Raw genomic sequence first — 19,981 nt, forward strand, 5'->3', positions numbered from 1 at the left:
CTACTTCAAAACGAGTGCATGTTTCTGATTATAGCGTCAGAGAGTGGGGATGATGTATGTGGCTTTTCTTTTGCATGAAGGTCTGGAGCAGTTATACCGTACAGCAGCTGAAAACACATCCTGTATTTGGTTTATTTGCAGAGCAGTACCAGAATACAAGTTACCAGCCCTACTCTTTTTTTTTTTTTTTTTTCTTTTTTCTTTTTTTGCTAGTAAATCTATGGCACTGTTGAAATGGTTTTATTCCATTTTAGTTACAAAAGGGAAGAAAAGACTTTTTTATTGTGGAAAAACATGTGTTCCCCAAATTACTGGCTTGAAGCTGCCATAGCTATAGCAACCATGTCCACAGAGTTCTGGGTCAGAGAGAAAGCCTTGTTAAAGCTCCAGAGATTGATGGTATGGTAGAACTGGGCTCACCACCGTCTGACTGTAACATTGAAGCAGTTACCAGTAGGTACTGGTTTATTCAAACAACAACGATCTAGACCAGGCTAGGTCAAGTACCACTCAAGGTCTAGGCCAGGGCTATTCTACTTGGGTCCTAGAGGACTGCAGCCTTGAAGGTTTTCAATGCATTCCTGTCTTAACAGACCTGACTCAAATTAAAGGCATTGTGTAGAACGTCATGTGCTGAAGAACAGATGCACTGACACCCTGCAGGGCTGTAGCCCTCATGGGACCAAGTTGAATAGCCTTGGTCTGCTGTGTGTTCGGCAGACTGAAGAAGAGGTGTACCTTGACTTGAGTGATGGGACTGGAGGAACTCTTGTCATTCTTTAGAGATGAAGGAGAGATGGGTCCACTGGAATTGAGAGGCTGGGGGAGTGGGGGCATCTTGGCTCCAGGAGAGACCTGCATGCTGGCAAGCTGGGCGGCATACAGTTGCTGTAGGGAGGCGAAGAAACCCACAAGGCGTTCACATCCAAATCCAGTAAACATTCAAAGTTTTATATTCTGTCTTTTCCTCTCCCTAGAACTCTCTCTGCCTCTGTGTTTGCCTTCATCCCCCCTCTCTGTCTCTCTTCTACGTCTTTCCTCTCTTTCCATGAAGCTGGCAGCAAACTCCCTTCAAAGGTCTTAACTGTATTTCAAAGACTGAACCCAGAGAGAGACAGCAGTCTTAAAAACCACACAGAGATGGCTTTCACTCAAAATACTTGGAGCCCCTGTTTTCCACTCATCACAGAGAAAAGTTTGCCGCCTGGATGCAAATGTGTTAGCAAAGAGCTCTAGATCTACACAGCTTCCTATTGAAGTTTCTGGCCTGTGATTTGTCTCCACACACTCACGAGAGACAGCCCTACTCCACAAACAACCTCATCTGTTGCCATCACAGAATATGTTTAATATATCCATTGTGAGTCTTAGGAGTCTGTACAAAGACCACTGAAGTAATCAATATTATATCAACTACAACTGTTGGGAAAAGGGCTGAAGTAAAAAAAACAAAAAAAACAAGAACACTATATATTCAAAAATTAGCTTGCAGTACATTATGTGTCTCTTTAATTGGTTGTTAAATGTACTGAAAAAAGTGGTTGAAGTAGAGGTGTAAAATGGAGAGCTAGATCAAATTTAGGACAGTAATTTGCACATTATCCTAAAAAACTATCTATCCATCTATCTCTCTATCCATCTATCCATCCATCTTCTTTTTTCATCCCTTTCTGTGTCTGCACAGTCCAAAAGACCCACAATTCTTCAACTTTTTACAACATCAAAAGTCATACAGTTGCGTTTTGTCTCCACTACAGACAGCAGGAGGTCTTTCAAATAAAGATACCGTCTGAAAAACTGTGTTACTCTACATTAAGCCTCAAACTTCATCAGGTAGATAACACCCTGAACTGCCCTGCTGGCTTGCTATCTTCAGATTGGGTAAACCTCCTGGATTGTTGTGTTATTCAGTAAGATGGTCCTGTCAAAGATAATCTAATTTCTCTTCCTACAACCAATCAGCAAACCTTGTCTCATTTCCTGGTTGGACAAGCCACATACAGGCTGTGGTTTGTGTAGATGTTGAAAAAGCAACCCGGCCCTACTGTCAACACCTGTGGCAGTTTAAATGAAGACCCAAGCCAAAAAAGGACATTATGTTCACGCTCATATCTCCAGATATAAACACATATATGCCCCTTAAGAAACTTTATCACTGCCACATAAGCAGCAGTACAAAAGATCCATTCTTCCATGGGACCTAAGGATAACAGCGCATGGGCAGCGGAAATGACAGACTGATTATGTTCCCACAATGATAGCACTGCCTCCACTTCCCTCACAAACAGCCTTTTGTCTCCAACAGGACTGGACACAGGAGCAAACCTAACTCTCTTTTCTTCTCATCTGAGCTAGACTTTTTTAATGTCAGTGGTTATAGATATTTTGTGTGTTGGAAGGAGGTGAGAAAAGGAGAATAACTGTGGCAGAGAAAGACAGGAACAGAGGAGGCTGCATGAAATGACTGTCACTCCAGGCTACATTGCAGTCTTAGTAGATATCTGTTGGACAGATGTTTGCTAACAGGCATGTTGTTGGGCATACCCCTGACCTTGAGTCGGAAGAACTTTATTGTCCCGGAAAAAGAACATAATTAGACTTTGCTTCAAATTGTCCACTGTCAGGATGCCAGCACTGATTAGCAGGTCAGTGCCATGGGGTGAGAAGCAGTGGTTACCCTTGTGACTAAAAAAAACTCAGAGTATAAGAACAATAAATACAATCAAGGGAAGACAGATGTAATACACTTTGAGGAAACACAAAAAAGTCAGTGTTTAATATGGAGTCTGGTAGGTTGTTTTTTTAAGCCGTATTTCAAATATGGCTCAATGGAACAAAAAAAAAAAAAAAAAAAAGGAAAAAAACTCTAAATTTACTATGGATTACAAAGTTGTTTGACAATCAGCTTGAATTAGCCAAAAGCTTGAAGCATTAACTTCATAAAATTATTCTGGATATTGTCTGTATGTGAGCACGGTGGTATAAAAGCTAGACAAAAGATACATTCTGCCAAAGCTGGAGCTCATTTATAAAACAAACTTACTGAAATCCATATTTAAGTAGTCCATACTTGATCTACAGTAACCTATTTTCCAGCTAGTTATATAAGATATTGCCGTTTGGAGCACATGCGTTTGCAAAACACTTGTTTTGAATTTTGCCTCAACTTTTGAATAATTAGCACAATTATACATATACATAAAATATGTATATACATATACATATTATACATAATGCTATACATTCCATTTCTGTCCCGTCACAGTCATTTTATCTACCGTTACTTTTTATGTCTGAAGCTTTCTTTGTGTTTCAAACATATGTTAGGAAACTGCAAAGTTGGTACAGTCAATTTAATTTAACAAGTGCACAGGTTGCAAATATTTTCCTTAGAACTTGCTTAACACAAGGTGTTCCTCAGCATTTTTTATAAGCTGGATACAAGTACTAAGAGATAAATCATTTTAGGACCAAGCTTGAATCGAATCTAAGAACTTCTTTTTGTTTCTCAATAGGCTACTCTCATCCAGACAAACCATCAATGTCTGCATCCTTCAGTTGACTCTGACACCCAACAGCTCCTGTTTCATACCGAGTTGCCAGGTGAGAACAGAAAAAGGTCCAAAGTAATGACAGTAAAGCTGAATGTCAATGTTCGGTCTGAGAAGTATAAATTCAGCACTTCATTTCCATGAAAGAGTATGAGGACCACTGCAGAATTAATATAGAATTCTTAGATTAAATTCAGAATTATGAACTTTGCCAAAAAAAAAAAAAAAGTTTTTTTTTTTGTTTGTTTTTTTAAGTTTGAGACAAAAGTCAGAATGCTGACTTTTTTCTTAGAGTATTTTTTTTTCTATTTTAAGGAAGTAGTAACTATATACTATCTGACATCAATAAAAGCCTTTTTGTGGATTAGATATTCAGATGACAATACAGATTTTGTAAACAAGGCTATTTAATACACAAGAAGTCACAGATAAATGAGAAGACAAACAATCACAAAACCTAAGATCTCTGTTCTGACCCCATCATTCCCTGTTTCCCAGTGCGGCAGAGCAGATCTCAGCAAGCATAGATTCAATGTGAGTGCATCACGCCCAAGGTCAGCCTGTTAGCCTTTGGTAATTAAAAACAAGCCCTCTGGAGGCAGCAGAGGTTAAACGGGGAGGTTCACTTTTCTGCCTGTGACATTAAATTGAGATTACACACCCTACTGATGATGTTAAACATCTCAGATGTATGATGTGTAATTAAGATGGGCAGTCTTTGTTTGTTTAGTAAAATTACATGTTTTTGAGCTATACCATAAGTTGATGCTATAGCTCAATTTGCAATGTAATTAATATTTTTACTCTTTGCAAGCATCCCTTGTAGTATGAACAGAAACCGAATAACATGTTTTTCTTCCCTCCTTTTTGTTAAGAAAGGCAGAGTTGCTGTATGGCAGCATATGTCACAAAATACAGTGGCAAATATCTGTCTGATTTCTTGCCAACAGCAATAATGGTGCATTACACATGCCTGCAGAAATATAACCAGAAAACAAATGCCTTAAAAATGTCACAGTGCTAACATTATCCTTTACCTAAGGTGAACAGGACCTACAGACTGAACCATTTTCCACAGAATGTCATGTCTTTGTGTGCCTCATTCACCTCTGCCTGGCCTGGGCACTTAGTACTGGACTGGATATGAGGGCATTAACTGTGCTTCAGTGCACCACACCATTTAAAAGGCAGCACAGCGCCAGCCCTGTTTGCCACAAGGCTTGTATAGGCTCATTGCCCAGGGCGACCATGCAAGCTGACCCAGGCTAGGCCCAGATGTCAAGAGTGGAGGAAGGCGTTCTGGTGCACTGTGCCGATGCTTTCCAGTATGGCTCAACATCTGTTTCATCTGCTGGCATTCAACCTGCTCCACTCTGACCCTCCTCCCTCCTCTTGGCTTTTCTTCTGTTTCTCCATCTTACAGCTATGTATATTTACATCCCACTCTAGCAGTTTTCAGCCATGCACACATACAATTATATTCTGTCTTGTGTAAGAGTGGGTGCACCGGGCCCAGGGCCCCCGGAGCCAGCCCTCCCATTCACTGCTGCTCACTGCATTATCAACTCTTTCTGTCCATCTGTCCCTCTGTTCACCACTGCCTCTATCCAGCTGCTCACCTAGCCGTCCTATTAGCCAGCCTTCGACACACTCTAGGATTGCTGCGCTGCTCTGGGTTACCTTCAAAGACCGAGATCCTTTGCTCATAAACACAGAAACAGCTGCTCTCTACAGTATGCCTCCTCTCTTTCCTCCCTCCTCCTCTTCCTCTCTTCCTCTATTTCAAAGTCAAAAGTCCTTCACTTGTTAATGATAGAAGCCATTTCTTCACATCTGTACCACACAGGCATTTACATCCAAACAAAAGATAATGTGCGGTTTGCTGCACTCCCACTTTCTTCCTGTTTGTCCCTGACTGGGTAACACTATTCCTTATCACGGCAGTCGTCTAAGCCAGTGAGTACTCCTTCAGTACTCACTGGTGAGTACTACCCAGTCAGGTCTCTGCTTGAGATCGGGTCTGGATTGTTGTTAAGTATATGCTCTGCGGTTCATATTTACAATGGGAGCACAAGCTGAAGATGGATACATGTTTATCACAGACCTAAAGAGATGCCATTGCAAGTGTATTGAAATGTAAAGGGTGTCTTATCTCAATCACCTTGATTTACAGCGCTGTAAAGCAAGTGGATGTCATGGACACTGATAATTCAGAGGGAAGAGGGCAGGGGAAATAGAGGGGCAATTAGGGGAAAAAAGGTAAAGAAATTGTCAAACTAAGACAACATATGGGTAGATCAGGATGTGAATTAAAAACTGTACAAGCACGTCACAGAAACTGCAAAAGCAGGAGACAGAAAATGCACACACAGAGAACCCAGATGTTCTGTTTCATCCAATAATTCTTTCTTTAAATTGGCTAAAATTCAAAAGTTTGCTTTCAATGATACAAAACAGGACTTTCAAATTGGATGTTCTACTGTTCATTTGTTGAGTTCAAAAGACGAGTGATGCATTAAGTTCACATTCTCCTTGAGTAAACAGTTTTTCACTTGGCAGCTGATATAAGAAATAGTGTACAAACAGCGAATTAAATGCTGCCCCGGATAGAAAATTCTTTTGTGGAATTAAGAAAAGCCCCTTCTTGTCTCCTGACTCATTGAATGTAGTAAGTGTATGGACAGATTGGGGTACAATCTGACCACAATTTCCTCTGTTAGGTGAGACGTGTCAGCTGTAATCAGTGAAGGACAGGCAGGGATGGAGCCATTGTTTCCTGCTGGTCTTGGGCTCATCCCAGCTCTGTGAGGGCACTAATGAAGAGGGGCATGTCGCGCTGGGATAGTTTACCCGCCTCCTCTCCTGTGAGTTGCGGACCAGAGCCAATCTGTCAGGAAAACATTGAGTGAAATTGCCCTGTGGTACAGCAATGTCTGGTGACAGCCACTTGCAGACTGTCAGCAACCAGAGTGATGCTACCACCCTGTATTGACAAGCAAATTACAGTCTCCAAACACTCAAACGCACCCTGGAAGATTAATTTACATCCATCAGCTCAAAGCCTTTGTTACCTTGTTGGGTTTTCTACTCTGAGAAAGAAAAAGCAGAGGGATGGGGGAGGATCCCAGACTGTTATGACAGAGGAGATTGTGAATAACTTGCGTGGCCAACATTAAGACTGACGGAGCAGCTAGCTGCATGGCTGATCACATTACCTCTGCACAATTGTGGGAATTAATTCTACCAATAAGATCATTTTTTAAGGTTCATATATTGCACAATCTAAACTGAGTAAATTGGCAAAAATTATAGCTTGCCAGGCAGTTGACAGAAAGAGAGATTTTAATTGAAGGGAGCAGTTTATTCAGCCCTATATGTGTAGAATTGAGTGTGTAAGTGCAGAACAAGGATAAACAATGGATTTTAAGTTTAAAACTGGAACCTAGAACCAAAATAAAAAAAAGTACCAAATGATGCATGAAATACAGTACAAGTACTATATTTAATTACAGAAATATTTTCAAAGCAACATTACATTGTGACACTTTATCTGTTGCGTTTTAATTCTAAATAATAATTTAGCATTGTATTTCATGAAGTTGTCCATTTTTTTTTGTGTGTGTAAACTTGACCGTAAGGTAATTTCTTATTTACTGTATGCAGATTAAGCTACAAATTTACCAACATGCTGTGATTTTTTTTTCTTGTTTCATTGGTGTTTTGGAATTGTTTTCAATTGTGTGAATGTAAAGGAGCAGAAAAAGGAGGTGTCCGCTGCTAACCTTGCTATAAACGTGAGGAAACAACTCCAACTTAATTTCATGTCTAGGTTATCGTGTTTTTAATCATAGCAAGCTCCCAGTGCTTTTTAGATGAAGTGGTTGCAGTCACATGGTTTGTTGATCCCAGCTATGTAGAAAAGGGCATGTTTGACTTGCCTTACTGTTTTGAAAGGAATCTCTGTGCAGGGTAAATAGCAGCCAGCAGGCGGAATATGTGACAGGCTGACAGACTTCAATTAATGGAAAATGCACCTCTTTTTGTTTACTGTGTTCTGCAAAGGTCAGCCAAGTCATGGTCTTGGAGGCACTGTTTTTGCCCATTCCCAGGGTTAGATACATAATCAGAATTAATGACTATAGCCCCCGTCTCCCCAACCCTCATATATATATATGGCTGTCTCATCTGACCTCATGCATCCCTATAAATAGCCTGAGCATGTCTTTCTAAACTGACACTCCCTTCAAATGAACTTCACTCTGATACATAACGTATGCACACTATAAATGTATTCACAAAGGCAGCCTCTATCTTTTACCCTTACAGACACACATCCTCAAACATGAGCAGACCCATTTAACACCTTACACGCTTCTGATAGCTCTCCTCGTGGCTGCATAATGACGCACAGCTCTTCAGAGCCAGCTGCATGCATTGTTAGAACTTGCCAAGGCTCGTTAACACTGATGGTTGTAGCCTTCTAAAGGACAAATGCCACATACATCAGCAGAGAGTCTTGCCGTTATTGTTTAGCTGTTTCTCTCTGTCCTGTCACATTTTCTTCTGCTTTTGAACGTCACAAGTTGCAGTTGTGTAATAGTGTTCTGTTGTTTTTCCACAAAGCAGCAGTGGCTACTTAACCATATGCCAGCGGTGATGCATTTAATTCCTTCTTTTGTTTCCAAATAAGCGCTTTCTAGCTTTACACAGACATAAGATCCCCAGTTTACTCAGTGCTGAAACGGAAACTAATAATTAGAGAAGGAACAATGCCACTCAATACATATTTAGTCAATCCGATTTCTATTTGTATATTTCTATGTAAACAAATTCTAGGAGAAAACATAGGAAGTAATTCATTAGGAATTTAGAAAATAAGATAGTGATTGGTTGAACGAGGCAATAGAAGCAGTATTTATAAAAGCAATAATCATAAAGATAGAATGCAGAAAATGATCTACATTCAACGCTATGGCCTCAGGTAGAGCCTTGACCTGGGTTCAGCTTGTTTAAACGTTCCTGGAGCAGCCCGTAGGTCTTGAAGCCGATCTTAGCATTTTGTGAAGCTCCAAACCTCCAGCCTCAGGATTATATATCATGCGTTTTTATTTTTCTTTCTTTCTTTTCTTAATTGTTCTTAATTGTTTTTTTTCCTCATAGAGCTAAAATAAAATAGTACTGTGGCTTTGCTAAATTAAAGCAATAAAAAGAAGATTCTTACTCAGTCAATTGTCCTCTGATAAATTCACTGGCAGACGATTAAGGCAACTGAAGTGATTCTCATTCTCTCTAATAACTATTATCTTCCTAACTCCTCTGTCTGGCAGAACCAGTGGGGATAAATCTTCTATAAAATGGGGATAAATTACATATGTAAGGTGATAAGTGCATGTGAGCCGGGGCCCTCCAGGATTATTTAGTGTGCAGCTCATTACTTAGCGTACAGCTGCTTAGCCATCCTTTCTGCCCTGAACTTGGCAAGCGTCCCTAGCATTCTTTGTCATAGAACTGTGCATACCTGAAGCTGGAGGGGGCTGAGTCCTGACGCTGCTGCAGCTGCCATTGTGGATGGAATGAACTGCACTGGGTAGTTATCACCTGTCAGAGAGGGAGAGGGAGACAACAATGCAAACAGGTTTAGACAATGAACCGGCCCACAGTGACTAGGCAAGTGCCAACATGGACCGTGGGCTGTCCATGCTTCTGCCACAGAAATGTGGCACATTGCAACAAGACTTTGGCTTCAAGCCCAAACATCTGCATTAACAAAAGGCTATGTTGGTTTGACTAAAGCTGGATTACTTAAATATGTTTCACACCATTTTCTCTTTACCCCACCTGTGCTCTGTTCCTTCTGGGGAATACACTGACAACACTACATAGTTTAACAAATTACAAGTTCTTTTAATGTTTATCTGTATCTGTGTGTGCTCTGATTACATGTTATGTTTTCAGCTAGGTAGTTTGTGAAAGGACGGGGATGCTGTCTCAGGCAAGTTATACAGCTGTAGACTTGCCTGGCTATTGTTCAAGACATTGTTTGGCAGCACAGTGAAAACACTTGTATGCAAACTGGTTGGAACAAGTGTGCAGGCACAAAAACACATTCTTATCTCACATATCACTGTGATCAAGCAAGGAGGAACTGCTTTCCAAAAGCAGCACTTTTCATTTCTATTGGCCCACCATCAGCATGTTTGTCAGTGAGGGATATAAAAATGACTGCAGTTTGAGTGATATCCATGAGAGTGCTCAGGCTTTTACACACTCAACCTAGTATGTTGAGACCAACAGAACAGCCCCAGTGAGACGGCACAGCTTTCATACAGGGGAGGGTGGTTTAAGCCATGTGTCTGAGGGAGAGGAGGTGGGGTGCTCAGTGGGAGCGGGGAGGGGTTGTTGGCCTTCGCTCAGACCCCACTTCTCCCTGTCACTTCTCCTCACAAACATATGGAGCCATTAAGCCACAGACAAGGTAAATGTATGTACCTTCTCTTTCACTTTGCCCTCGTCTGCTTGCCGCACTCGGCAATCTTGTACAGCACAGCACAATGTGATACAGGCCATGGAAATTCAATCCCCATTTAGTGGCAAATAAAATCACACAGCAGAAGTGGTTTCAAATAGTGCTCAGATGGATGTACAGGGGGTGCTCTGTGGTTATTTCTACACCTCTTCTCCTTGATGTCGCTTTCGCTCCTTCTCATTTTCTCTGTGCTGTCTGTGACATAGGATTTGTGGATAATAAATGACTGAATGTCTTTAGATGTCATGTGAAACCTAGAGAGGGCCATATGCCGTATTACCACCATCTAAGGGGTCTTGCACCCTAAACTCCGGGTCTTGAAACAACATAGTCTGTGTCCAGCATCAGACTCCAGAGGACTGATGCAGTGACCCGTTGGTTTCAATCAGTGTTGAAAAGGAATTAAATTAAAACATTTTTTGTCAAAACTGGATATAAATGTTTTCCTGTCCAGAGTCCAAGTTCTTCTGTATTGTAGGTGGTACCATGGCACTGTTTTTAAGTTCATGGGATCCCATAAAATACAGTGAAAGTACTAGATCTTTCCAGGACTGTCAAATGGAGCAAACCTTTCTTAGAGCAGATCAAATCATGATGAATGAAATATGCATTTCAAATGAAAAGTTGATGAACATTTCTCATTAGGTATGGATGAAATTCCTTTAAAAAAAATATTTTTGTAAAGCAGCTTAATTGAAAATAAAACATTAATGTATGTAATTTTTTTTCTTTTTTAAAAAAAAGAAAGCAGGTTATGAAGAAAAATAAAAAAAACACAAGTTAAATTATTTCATTTTCGAAATATTGAGAGTAAAATCCTGTTGTCCAATTAGAGTGACTTAAATAACAAATGCCTCAAAATCAGAGAGCAGTTTAAATGCGACAAGTAATAAAATAGCATGGGAGTTTCAGTTTAAAAGACTTAGAAAGTCATTTGGCATTTCCTTATGAGCTCATGGATTATGCTGGAAACATACATATTGTGACCCCTGACCATCAGCTGTCAGTGGGATATCTATGAGGAAAACTGGCAGAGTAACATACAGAGTATGGGGTCATTGTGCAGGTCCATTAGAGACACCTCAGCCTGAATGCTGTGTACGAACAGTGCAAATAGAGTGAAGAAGTCCAACTTGTATCTATTTGTTTAAAAGATGAGATGGTGTCTCTATGATTCTGTTTGTCTACCATGCAACACCAGGTCATTGAGCACAGCTGGTGGACGGGGTGATGACTTACCACCATGGTGCCAGAATGAGTCTGTTGCCATGAGAGCACCACAGGGCTGAGGGTTATAAGCAGCAGTCCCCGTGAGCTGTCTCATAATGATAACATCAGATTAGTGTGCCTTAGTCTTGGAAGTGAATGCTTGGCCACTCACTTTGTGGAAAAGGGACACGGCAGTATCCTGTATACCCTGCAGGTGGTGATGATAACATTGTACTTTGGGTATATTGTGTGAAAATAATAAAGGCTTTAAAAAATACCATTCCTGACTTATAGAGTCCTTCAGTATTTCTTTATGAGCTCATGAATTATGCAGGAATCATACACATTGTGACCCCTGACCACGATTCCATAATAGCTCTTGTTATTTGAGCTAAAACATTTTCCGTGTCAAATCTATTGCGAAAAAGCACAGTGGTAAAAGACTCACCCTCAGGCACTTTGTTTAAGCTGTCATGGCTCCATAGTTCCAAAATAGCTGACTTTCTTTTTCATCCTTTGGTTCTCTAGTTAATTCATTAACTGCTCTACCACACCTTTTAATGCTCTGTTGTGAACCTGCTGACTTCCTTTTTCTGTATTCAGTCTCCTTCTGTTTTTTCTTGTTCTGTTTTACACAAGGATTTTTCTCCAACTGACTCATGAATTAGTCAGGGTTTTCATCAACGTCGCATGTGTGGGAACAGAGAGCAGAAAAAAAAAAACTTTGTTTTGAAATAGAGAAACTCATTAAATTAAATAACCAACAAACACATATATTTTCATGGCCTGTGACTGCAAAAGTCTTGTGATTTGAAAAACTTAGGACTTATTTTGGTCATGGACCTATGTTATATTTAGGACAAGTAAGGCAGTATATGGTGGCACGGTTTTTTTATTTTCTCCAGGATATGGGGAATACGAGGTCATTGCTGTGACATCAAATAAACAAAATATAATGATTGAAACTAAACTAAACTAAACTAAACAAAGAAAATAAGGTGGTAAAGCTGTTCTTTTACTTGATCCAAAAAACAAAGGGAGAAAAGACATGCTGTGACACGATGTGGAAACAGTTGCAAATTGTGAAAAAAAAACCTGTTCTTACATCATCTGCAGTTTACATTTAAAAAAAACAAAAAAACAAAAAAAAACAAACATTTTCTTCTTTTTACTTAATTGTCCTGTAACATAACTCTCTAAAATATCAGGTGCTTCTGGTGCTTTTAGAGCTTTAAATCCAGGTTATTGTAGGTGATTGGATCTCCATCAATGGATAGTAGAAAAATGACTACAGCGGCACACCTCAGAAAGACCCCTCCATGCAGAGGACATGTTTGCATTCCTTTGCTTCTTTGCCCATATCTATTGCTCCACGTGGACTATGACATTCCCAGACTTTGGTCTCAAATCCAAGTTCAGACAGAGCAGAGCTTGTTGGGGGCTTCGGGAGTGAGTCAAAAGCATTAATTTGTTGTCATGCATTTGTTGTGTACATTTACCGGGTTATATTAAAAAAAAAAAAAAAAGACTCAAATGAGAAAAAGTGATAAGTAAAAGACTTCATTAAGCATACCTGGCTTATAAGACATTCCTGGAGGGAAGAGAAAGCCTTGCTGGGCGGCAGCTGCTGCTGCTAGGGTGCGTTGGTCGTGTGGAAAAATGGGGATCATGAGCGGAGGCATGTGACCCTGGACCTGCTGAACAGATAGGGAGCAGAGATCAGAGAGAGGCCTAAGCATAAGCATGGTACACAGAAACACAGAGCCTGCTCGGGGGGAGGGGGGGAGGGGGGGGGGGGGGGGGGGGGGGGGGCAGATCACAGCTCTCCTTAACGCGTGCTGACAGGGGGCTCTGTGGCAACGACGGCTCTCGTGTGCTCGCACAATACCTGGCCAAGCTATGCGTGCTCTTAATCCAAACCACAATTTCACCTCGGTACTTCAAAGGCCCTACACACTCACATTGTTCCAGCATTAGTTAGAGGAAGTGACACTCACAACAGACAGCAAAGAGGATCTTATACAGGTCCTGTAGAGAACTACTGTATGTGTTGAAAGAAACGTTTACAATCATCCTGGATGTTGCAAAACAGCCATTGTGTCTGCAAGAGGGATTGCTACACATATGTAGAGACAGAGCTGAGCAGTGTGTATTGCACATGCATGAACACACATCAATCAAATGAAAATCCATTACTTACATACTCTTTTGTGATTATTTAATGAGAATGCAAAATTTGAAAGACAAACCATTAATTTTAAATAGGACTGTTGTTGTATATTATTTTACTGTCTCCCTTGTCTGTTTTCCTCTCACAGATAAATCTTCACTACTCAGCCTGTTGCAGGCTCGCCTACAAGGAATATCATCATGTTGCAATTTTTTTGTCATTCTCAGCTTCCTGAAAGTCTGTGATAGGGAGCAGCCTGGCTACCATGGGCTTGTGAGGGTTAATCTAGCATGGAGCCAAATCACCTCAGGGGAACCTGCCTGGAAAATGGGTTAATAAAGGTCATCCCCCAAAATAAACACTTTACAGAATGTTTCTCCATTCATCCCCCTTAAAATCAACTCGCAATAAAACAGGTCTGGGTGCAATTACTGCCGCTGCATTGGGGCATGAAATCAACCTGCCCCGTGTTCTGGCTGAAGTCTGCTGTGATCTCCACTTTTTCAGCATCGGTTTCTCCCCCCCGAAGACCCCTTATAGGAGTAGTTGTGCGCCAGTTTTGCTCACAGCTACCAAGCTAAACCCACTTAAGCCAACTTTATTGATTTGTCCAGAGGTGCAAAGCTAGCCTAAAAACTAAATCGAGCCATTTTATGTCTGCTGAGCTTTTCCAGAAGTGCAAGTGCAGAAGAATAGAAAAGTATGTATTTCTTCCAAAAGTAATTCTGTGAAATATGCTGTTGCTGGAGAAAAATTCATGGCAGAGAAGACTGCAACAAACGTCCTCAAATAAACTATTACTTTATAGGGATTAATGTTCCAAGTTTCCAGGCTGAATGGATGAAAGATGGAGCTTGGCCTTGTATGTATGGAACATATGGAAAAACACAATAATTAATGTCACAACATGAAGCAGGGCCAGTGACAGGCGGTGGGTGGGGGTGGACGGAGGGATAGGGGTGGGGGCACAGGGGAACACAGCTTTTCTCTGTCTGTATATTTGGACTGTTAAAACAGATGAAGTCTGTTGCTGAATGTTCGCTAGTCAGAAATAAAAGAGCTCCCTCAAGCCCCCATTCCTCCATTTTTTTAAGTGTTAAAAAATGTTTTACATGACTGCTCATATAGGTTCATGAGTAAGCTAACACGTCCCCACAGGGAATTAAAAGCTGCTTTATTTTAAATAATCCACGTTATAGAGAAAAAAATGCACAAATGACTGTGCTTCCAGTGGTGACGATTCTGACTTATAATCTTCCAAGTCTTAATATTTGCAGCGCAATTTCTTTCTTTCTTTCAAGTCATAGCATCCCTGAAACACATCTATAGATTAAAAATTAAGGCAGAAATAGAGGACTGGCTGCTTTGCACATATAATCATCCTTAGTTTCCACAATACCACCACAAAAATGCATAGAAATGTTAAAACTATTGTAAATATATAAAGGTAATAAATACTATTTAAAGAGTGTTAACCTTTATTTATTTTCAACTATTTATTTGAAGAAAAATTCTATAATTAAGAAACAGACCTCTATAAGATATTCTATACATTTTACATTTTTAAATACTAAGAGGCTTCAACGCAAAGCGTCTGATACATGGATAGATTTTTCTCCAGCACCACTACATGATAAACTCTAAGTGATATGATTTCATGTGGGATATCAGCTTTTATTACTGTTATTATTTTAAAATATGGAGCAGAATATACAATGTTCATCGAGGCGAAGACAGAGAGGAAATGTGCGCTGAAGGGAAAATAAATGCATTGAGTTTGAATGGCTGTGATTTGCAGTAATGAGCTCTACACATTAAAGTTTAATTTATAGCGGCTAATGTCAGAGAAACGCAAATCAAAATTTCAGGAGCTTCAAGGTGGCAACAAATAGTGGAGGTTAGTTGGACTGTCAATTAACAGCTGGTGCAGGGGCTGAATACATTCTTTATTAGTAATATTGTTTATATACACATTTTTATGTAAAGGAATCAAAGATTTGAACACAAAATTTTAAATAGTGAGAAAATGAGTGTACAGATGTGTGGCCTACACTTTTTCCTCTGTTCCTACAAGCCCAACCCCCTGCCTTTAAGACTTACCCTCAAGTTCATCTATGTATGGGCTGAGTGCCCGGGATATTTCTAATGCCAAGATGATCTTGAGGAGTCTTAGAATGAAGTGAGCAGATGTGAGGGGGGGGGCAATCGGGCAGCATCCTCGCTTCTCCTCGTAAATACAGCAGCATTGTTGTGCTGGCACTGCTCTTCCTTTGTCTTAGCACTGCTAAGTACTTGATAATGTCATTTCACACCATCTGCCCCCAGGCTTCATTAAAGATACATGAATGGGCTATCTTATGAGGAACAGGTGCTATTGTTTGTCCCTCAAGACCCAGCACTAAGGATCTGACTCGGAATACTTGAAGAGGAGCATCTGTAGCGATCAGTCAGACAGACTTGGCTGAGGCCCCCGTCTCTGCCAGCACGCGCACCAACAGAGGTTTCCGGGGGAACTCAGCCGTCTTGCTACATGTATCATCAATTCAGATGACCTGATGAAGTCTGTAGCAGGCCAGCATGCAATCTGTTTCCCTCCAGAGGAGATGCTGGTACTTGATAAATAGACTTAACTAGCGGTTCAGTTGAAAGAAGGATACTTGCAGTAGAACAGCAAATACAATATAACACTGACCTTTTCTTTTTTTTTCAAAAAAGCTAGAGAAAGAAAAAAAGCTGTTCATCTCGGCATGTACTGAAGTTTACTACATACCTTAAAGCGGTCATTTTACTTTGCAGCTACAGCAAAAAACAAATCATTCAAATAAATTAATCTGAAGAAAATATCTATGTGGAAAAAAAACATGACACAATCTGAAACGATTGTTCAGTGATGTATATCAACAGCACATGTAATGGTGAGAAAGCAGAGGGTAAGCCACACGGCTCACATGTCTGGTCTGTAAAAAAAAAACAAAAAAAACAAAAAAAATGTAAAAGAAATACTACACTAGAAAGAGCTTCCTTTATTTTTCCCAGAATGCAGTATATGCAATGTCCACAAGCATTAAGAAACACTTTCAAGTGTACACAACCAGATTCTTCCTAAAACTGAATCAATCCATTCATTAGGTACTTTTTTCTGATACCAGAAAAAAAAATACCCCAATACATCATTTTATTTCTTATAGTAAAAAGCACATTGTTTTTACATAATAAGATTGAAAGATTCATTTTAATTTAAAACAAGCTAAATTAAATAAAGCTAAAAATCTATTCAGACAATACTGTCATTGTATACAAGGAAAAAAGACAAGCAGTGGTTTTACAGACTTTTAACCTACAATTCAAGCAGCTACAAAATACTCAGAGCAAATGGAGTCGTACAGTGCATTACAGCTCTCACTAGGGACCCTGTCAACACCCATGCTCCTCACTGTCTGTTACAGTACCCAGGAGGCCTGAGGACCCCCTGCTGGCTGTTCCTCTGAACCCTTTTACACTTCTATGCACTGATCCACTCTCAAGTTTTCTACTCACAGAGACCACAATGTGCCATTTTTAAAAAAATGAGAGTTTTTATTTTCACTGTCAGAATTCCTCAGTATTACCAGGATTAATATTCAATAGGGACCAAAAACAAAACAAACATCTTTTTTGTTGTCACCCCAGTTGATGGTTATTAATTTGAAAAGATTTGATATTCTGAGTTCTGCTACTGGGATTATTTCTTATTTCTTCAGTCTTTTACAAAAAAAAAAGAAATACTGACGGCAAGTAGCCCCAAAATCATGATAGTTTATGGTGATTATTTTTCTTCAATTTTGCAGTCACAAATAACAGACACCGCTCACATCAGGAAAAGATCATAGTCATTAGTAATCATTTAGTGGAGGATTTACATGTCACCGATGTCTAATTTTAATGGAAATAACTTCCACTCTTTGGTAGCAAGTGGAAACGCAGCCCTAAATTTCTTTCACATTTTCTTTAGGAAGAGTTCAGTAATTTCACGCACAGAAGATAGACTCCAGCTGCTGCTGTAAGAACTGGTAGTTCACACTTCGCTCCCCACCGGCTCCCCACAGAGCTGCACACCAAACGCCTGCGAGCAGAAATCACCTTTTGTGATCCATTTAAAGTGAACGCGATCTTGAGCTTGCCAGCGAGCCTGACTACATCCCAACAGCAGCACACACAGTAAAACTGACACTAGACAGCAGGACATGTTTAACACTCGCCACTGTGTACACAGCCCACTGGGTGTACACTGCACTGTCTAACCAGGAGGAAAATCACTGAGTGGGAGCATTTCTGCTGGTTACCCTGTTGCTTTAGGTTTTTTTTTCTCCCTCAATCAAACAATCAACAGTTCTTGAGTACATGTTACTGTTTTGTTACTGCTCAGTTACTTTTGAACACTGAACTGTTATATCACATGGCAGACACACACATTGATCAAACAGAGATGCTATGGTGTTTTGATTTGCCTGTAACTAATGGTAATCAGTCACATAGATCAATAGATCTGAAGCAGACTTTGATGCTCCAGACTCCTGCTTTTGAATAAAGGACTTCATATTACCAGCCACTCGACTGAAGCACATTATTCCTGCTTGTCTGCTCTGGAAATTAGAATGGGATGGGTAAATGCACTGGAGAGCTTCAGGTCCCAACAAAAGGCCCTTGTACTGATCAAGTGTGACCTTTTATCATCACTTCCCTCTTGTATCTGAATCCCTTGTGCTGCACCCTTTCCTACAAAAGTCAAAGGCAGACCACAAGTAGACAAGACCCATAATCCTTTCAGTACCGTATTGGCTCTGACATTAAAATTAAACTGTGTTTCCTTAGGATTGAACCCAGTAGCCTGATATATGTGTTATGCTGTTTAGGATGAAATGCTACAAATCCGGACGCGCAAGCGAGGTCAGGCCTTCCTGAGAGAATAACCAGTGGTGACTTCTGCTTCCACTAATTCCTTCACCAGTACAACAAGCCCTCTTGGACATTCGCCATTCCAATACGTCTATATTAAGTCGACGGGGGCTTGAAAGCAGGGAAGTGCAGCCGTCTGACCCGCCTAACAGACCCCACTCCAAATCCCTCCACTCTGCCCGCCTACACCTCATGGCTTCTTTAGACTTCCTTGGAATCCTGGATAAAACTGCAGGCTGCTGTTTGCTTAAATACACTGCCTGGCATTTACAGGACTTTACCCACTACTTGAATTTAATTTAGCTTCAGTATTAAATGTTGAAAGAAGAAAAATAAAACTCAAACCCAAGTGAGATATAAAGGGTATAAATAGTGGACAAAAGCACATTCATAGGTTGGTAAAAAATAACGTTTACATCATTTATAAAAGTAAGTAAATAAATAAAACAAACCTAACATTTTACCTTAAATATATGTTTGTGTAGAAAATATGAAAATCTGGCCTTATGGTATGTTCTTCTTGTTCTAAATGCTGTACTGTAAGCTAAATTTAATATCGTGGCTCTCTTTTACATTAAATGCTCACAAAATGAATAGTATCAGATGTGTGTACACAGCAATACAATCGTGCATTGCATCCCTCAAACAGATTATTTTTTACAAGAAAATTCCTGCTCACCATAAAATTGTCCAAATCCTGTGGGACTCCCTCAAACATCATATGCTTTACAGAACAGGAAAGAACTTACATAAACAAGCTCACAAGTAGGTTTAAATGTCAATGTTATTGGTGTGTATATACATCCTAATTGTATGGGAAAAGCAAAATGCCAGCCAACAATCTTCCAATGGAGAAAGTTAGGCTCTTAAGATTATTAGATATGGGTAATTCAGATCGCAGCTGCATCCATGTGCAGTGAACAGGGCAAGTGTGCTGTGGAAAAGAGGGAATCAAATATGTGAAGCTTATATAACAATGTTGGTTTAAAGAAGCCAACATCCTGAAGGAAGCAGAGCAACGTATGGCGTCTTCTGTCAGTTGGTTTTTGTTTTGTATCTCATAAAGTAATTTTAATCTTTTTTTTTTTTAATTATTAAGTATTTAAAATGACCTAATAAAGTATTCAAAATGTCTTTTGGATTTGACAGAAAAACCTGTTTTGTGGTTATTAAGAATAGACACAAAAGTATGAGGATGCCCTAATTTGTGTGGTTTGATTGTCTAAACCTTGGCTGGGTTTCTTCCTCTGTCCTGGTCTATTTTAGCAGACTGAGACGCTGTCTTCAGTGTTACCTCCCAGCTGCTGGGTCCACACAAAAACAACAGTCCCCACTCTGTTGTTCAGCAGAGAACAGGCCTGTCAGAAGGGGCAGCTTTACTAGACCCACAAGTGCACACACACTTTCCAACATGCTCAGATATCACGGTCATCATGGGCCAATGACGCAACAGTATTTTTTTTATAAAAGATCCATCAAGCATAACATTGTGATTAAGGATTTCCAATTTTTCCAATTAAATTTTAAAAAATATTGAAAGAAAAAGATGAAAGAATTCAGTCGTCAAAATAAAAAAAAATTTAAAAAAAA

At 40.0% G+C, this 19,981-nt stretch overlaps 1 protein-coding gene across 5 annotated transcripts in view; it reads right to left on the reverse strand.

Annotated features, from left to right (window-relative positions):
* Positions 1-19,981, reverse strand: part of sox6 (SRY-box transcription factor 6) — a 132,379-nt gene that overhangs the window by 26,167 nt on the left and 86,231 nt on the right. For 3 of the 5 annotated variants that reach the window (XM_079239548.1, XM_079239549.1, XM_079239546.1), the window contains 3 exons: positions 12,860-12,983; positions 9,070-9,149; positions 739-888 (listed from right to left, as the gene is read on the reverse strand). In XM_079239548.1, coding sequence (XP_079095674.1) covers positions 739-888; positions 9,070-9,149; positions 12,860-12,983 — 354 coding nt within the window. The remainder of the gene's footprint in view (positions 1-738; positions 889-9,069; positions 9,150-12,859; positions 12,984-19,981) is intronic. The other 2 variants (XM_079239550.1, XM_079239547.1) reach the window with 1 other exon arrangement.

Source organism: Telmatherina bonti, assembly GCF_933228915.1.
Source record: "Telmatherina bonti genome assembly, chromosome: 1".
In the NCBI taxonomy this organism is placed as follows: Eukaryota; Metazoa; Chordata; class Actinopteri; order Atheriniformes; family Telmatherinidae; genus Telmatherina; species Telmatherina bonti.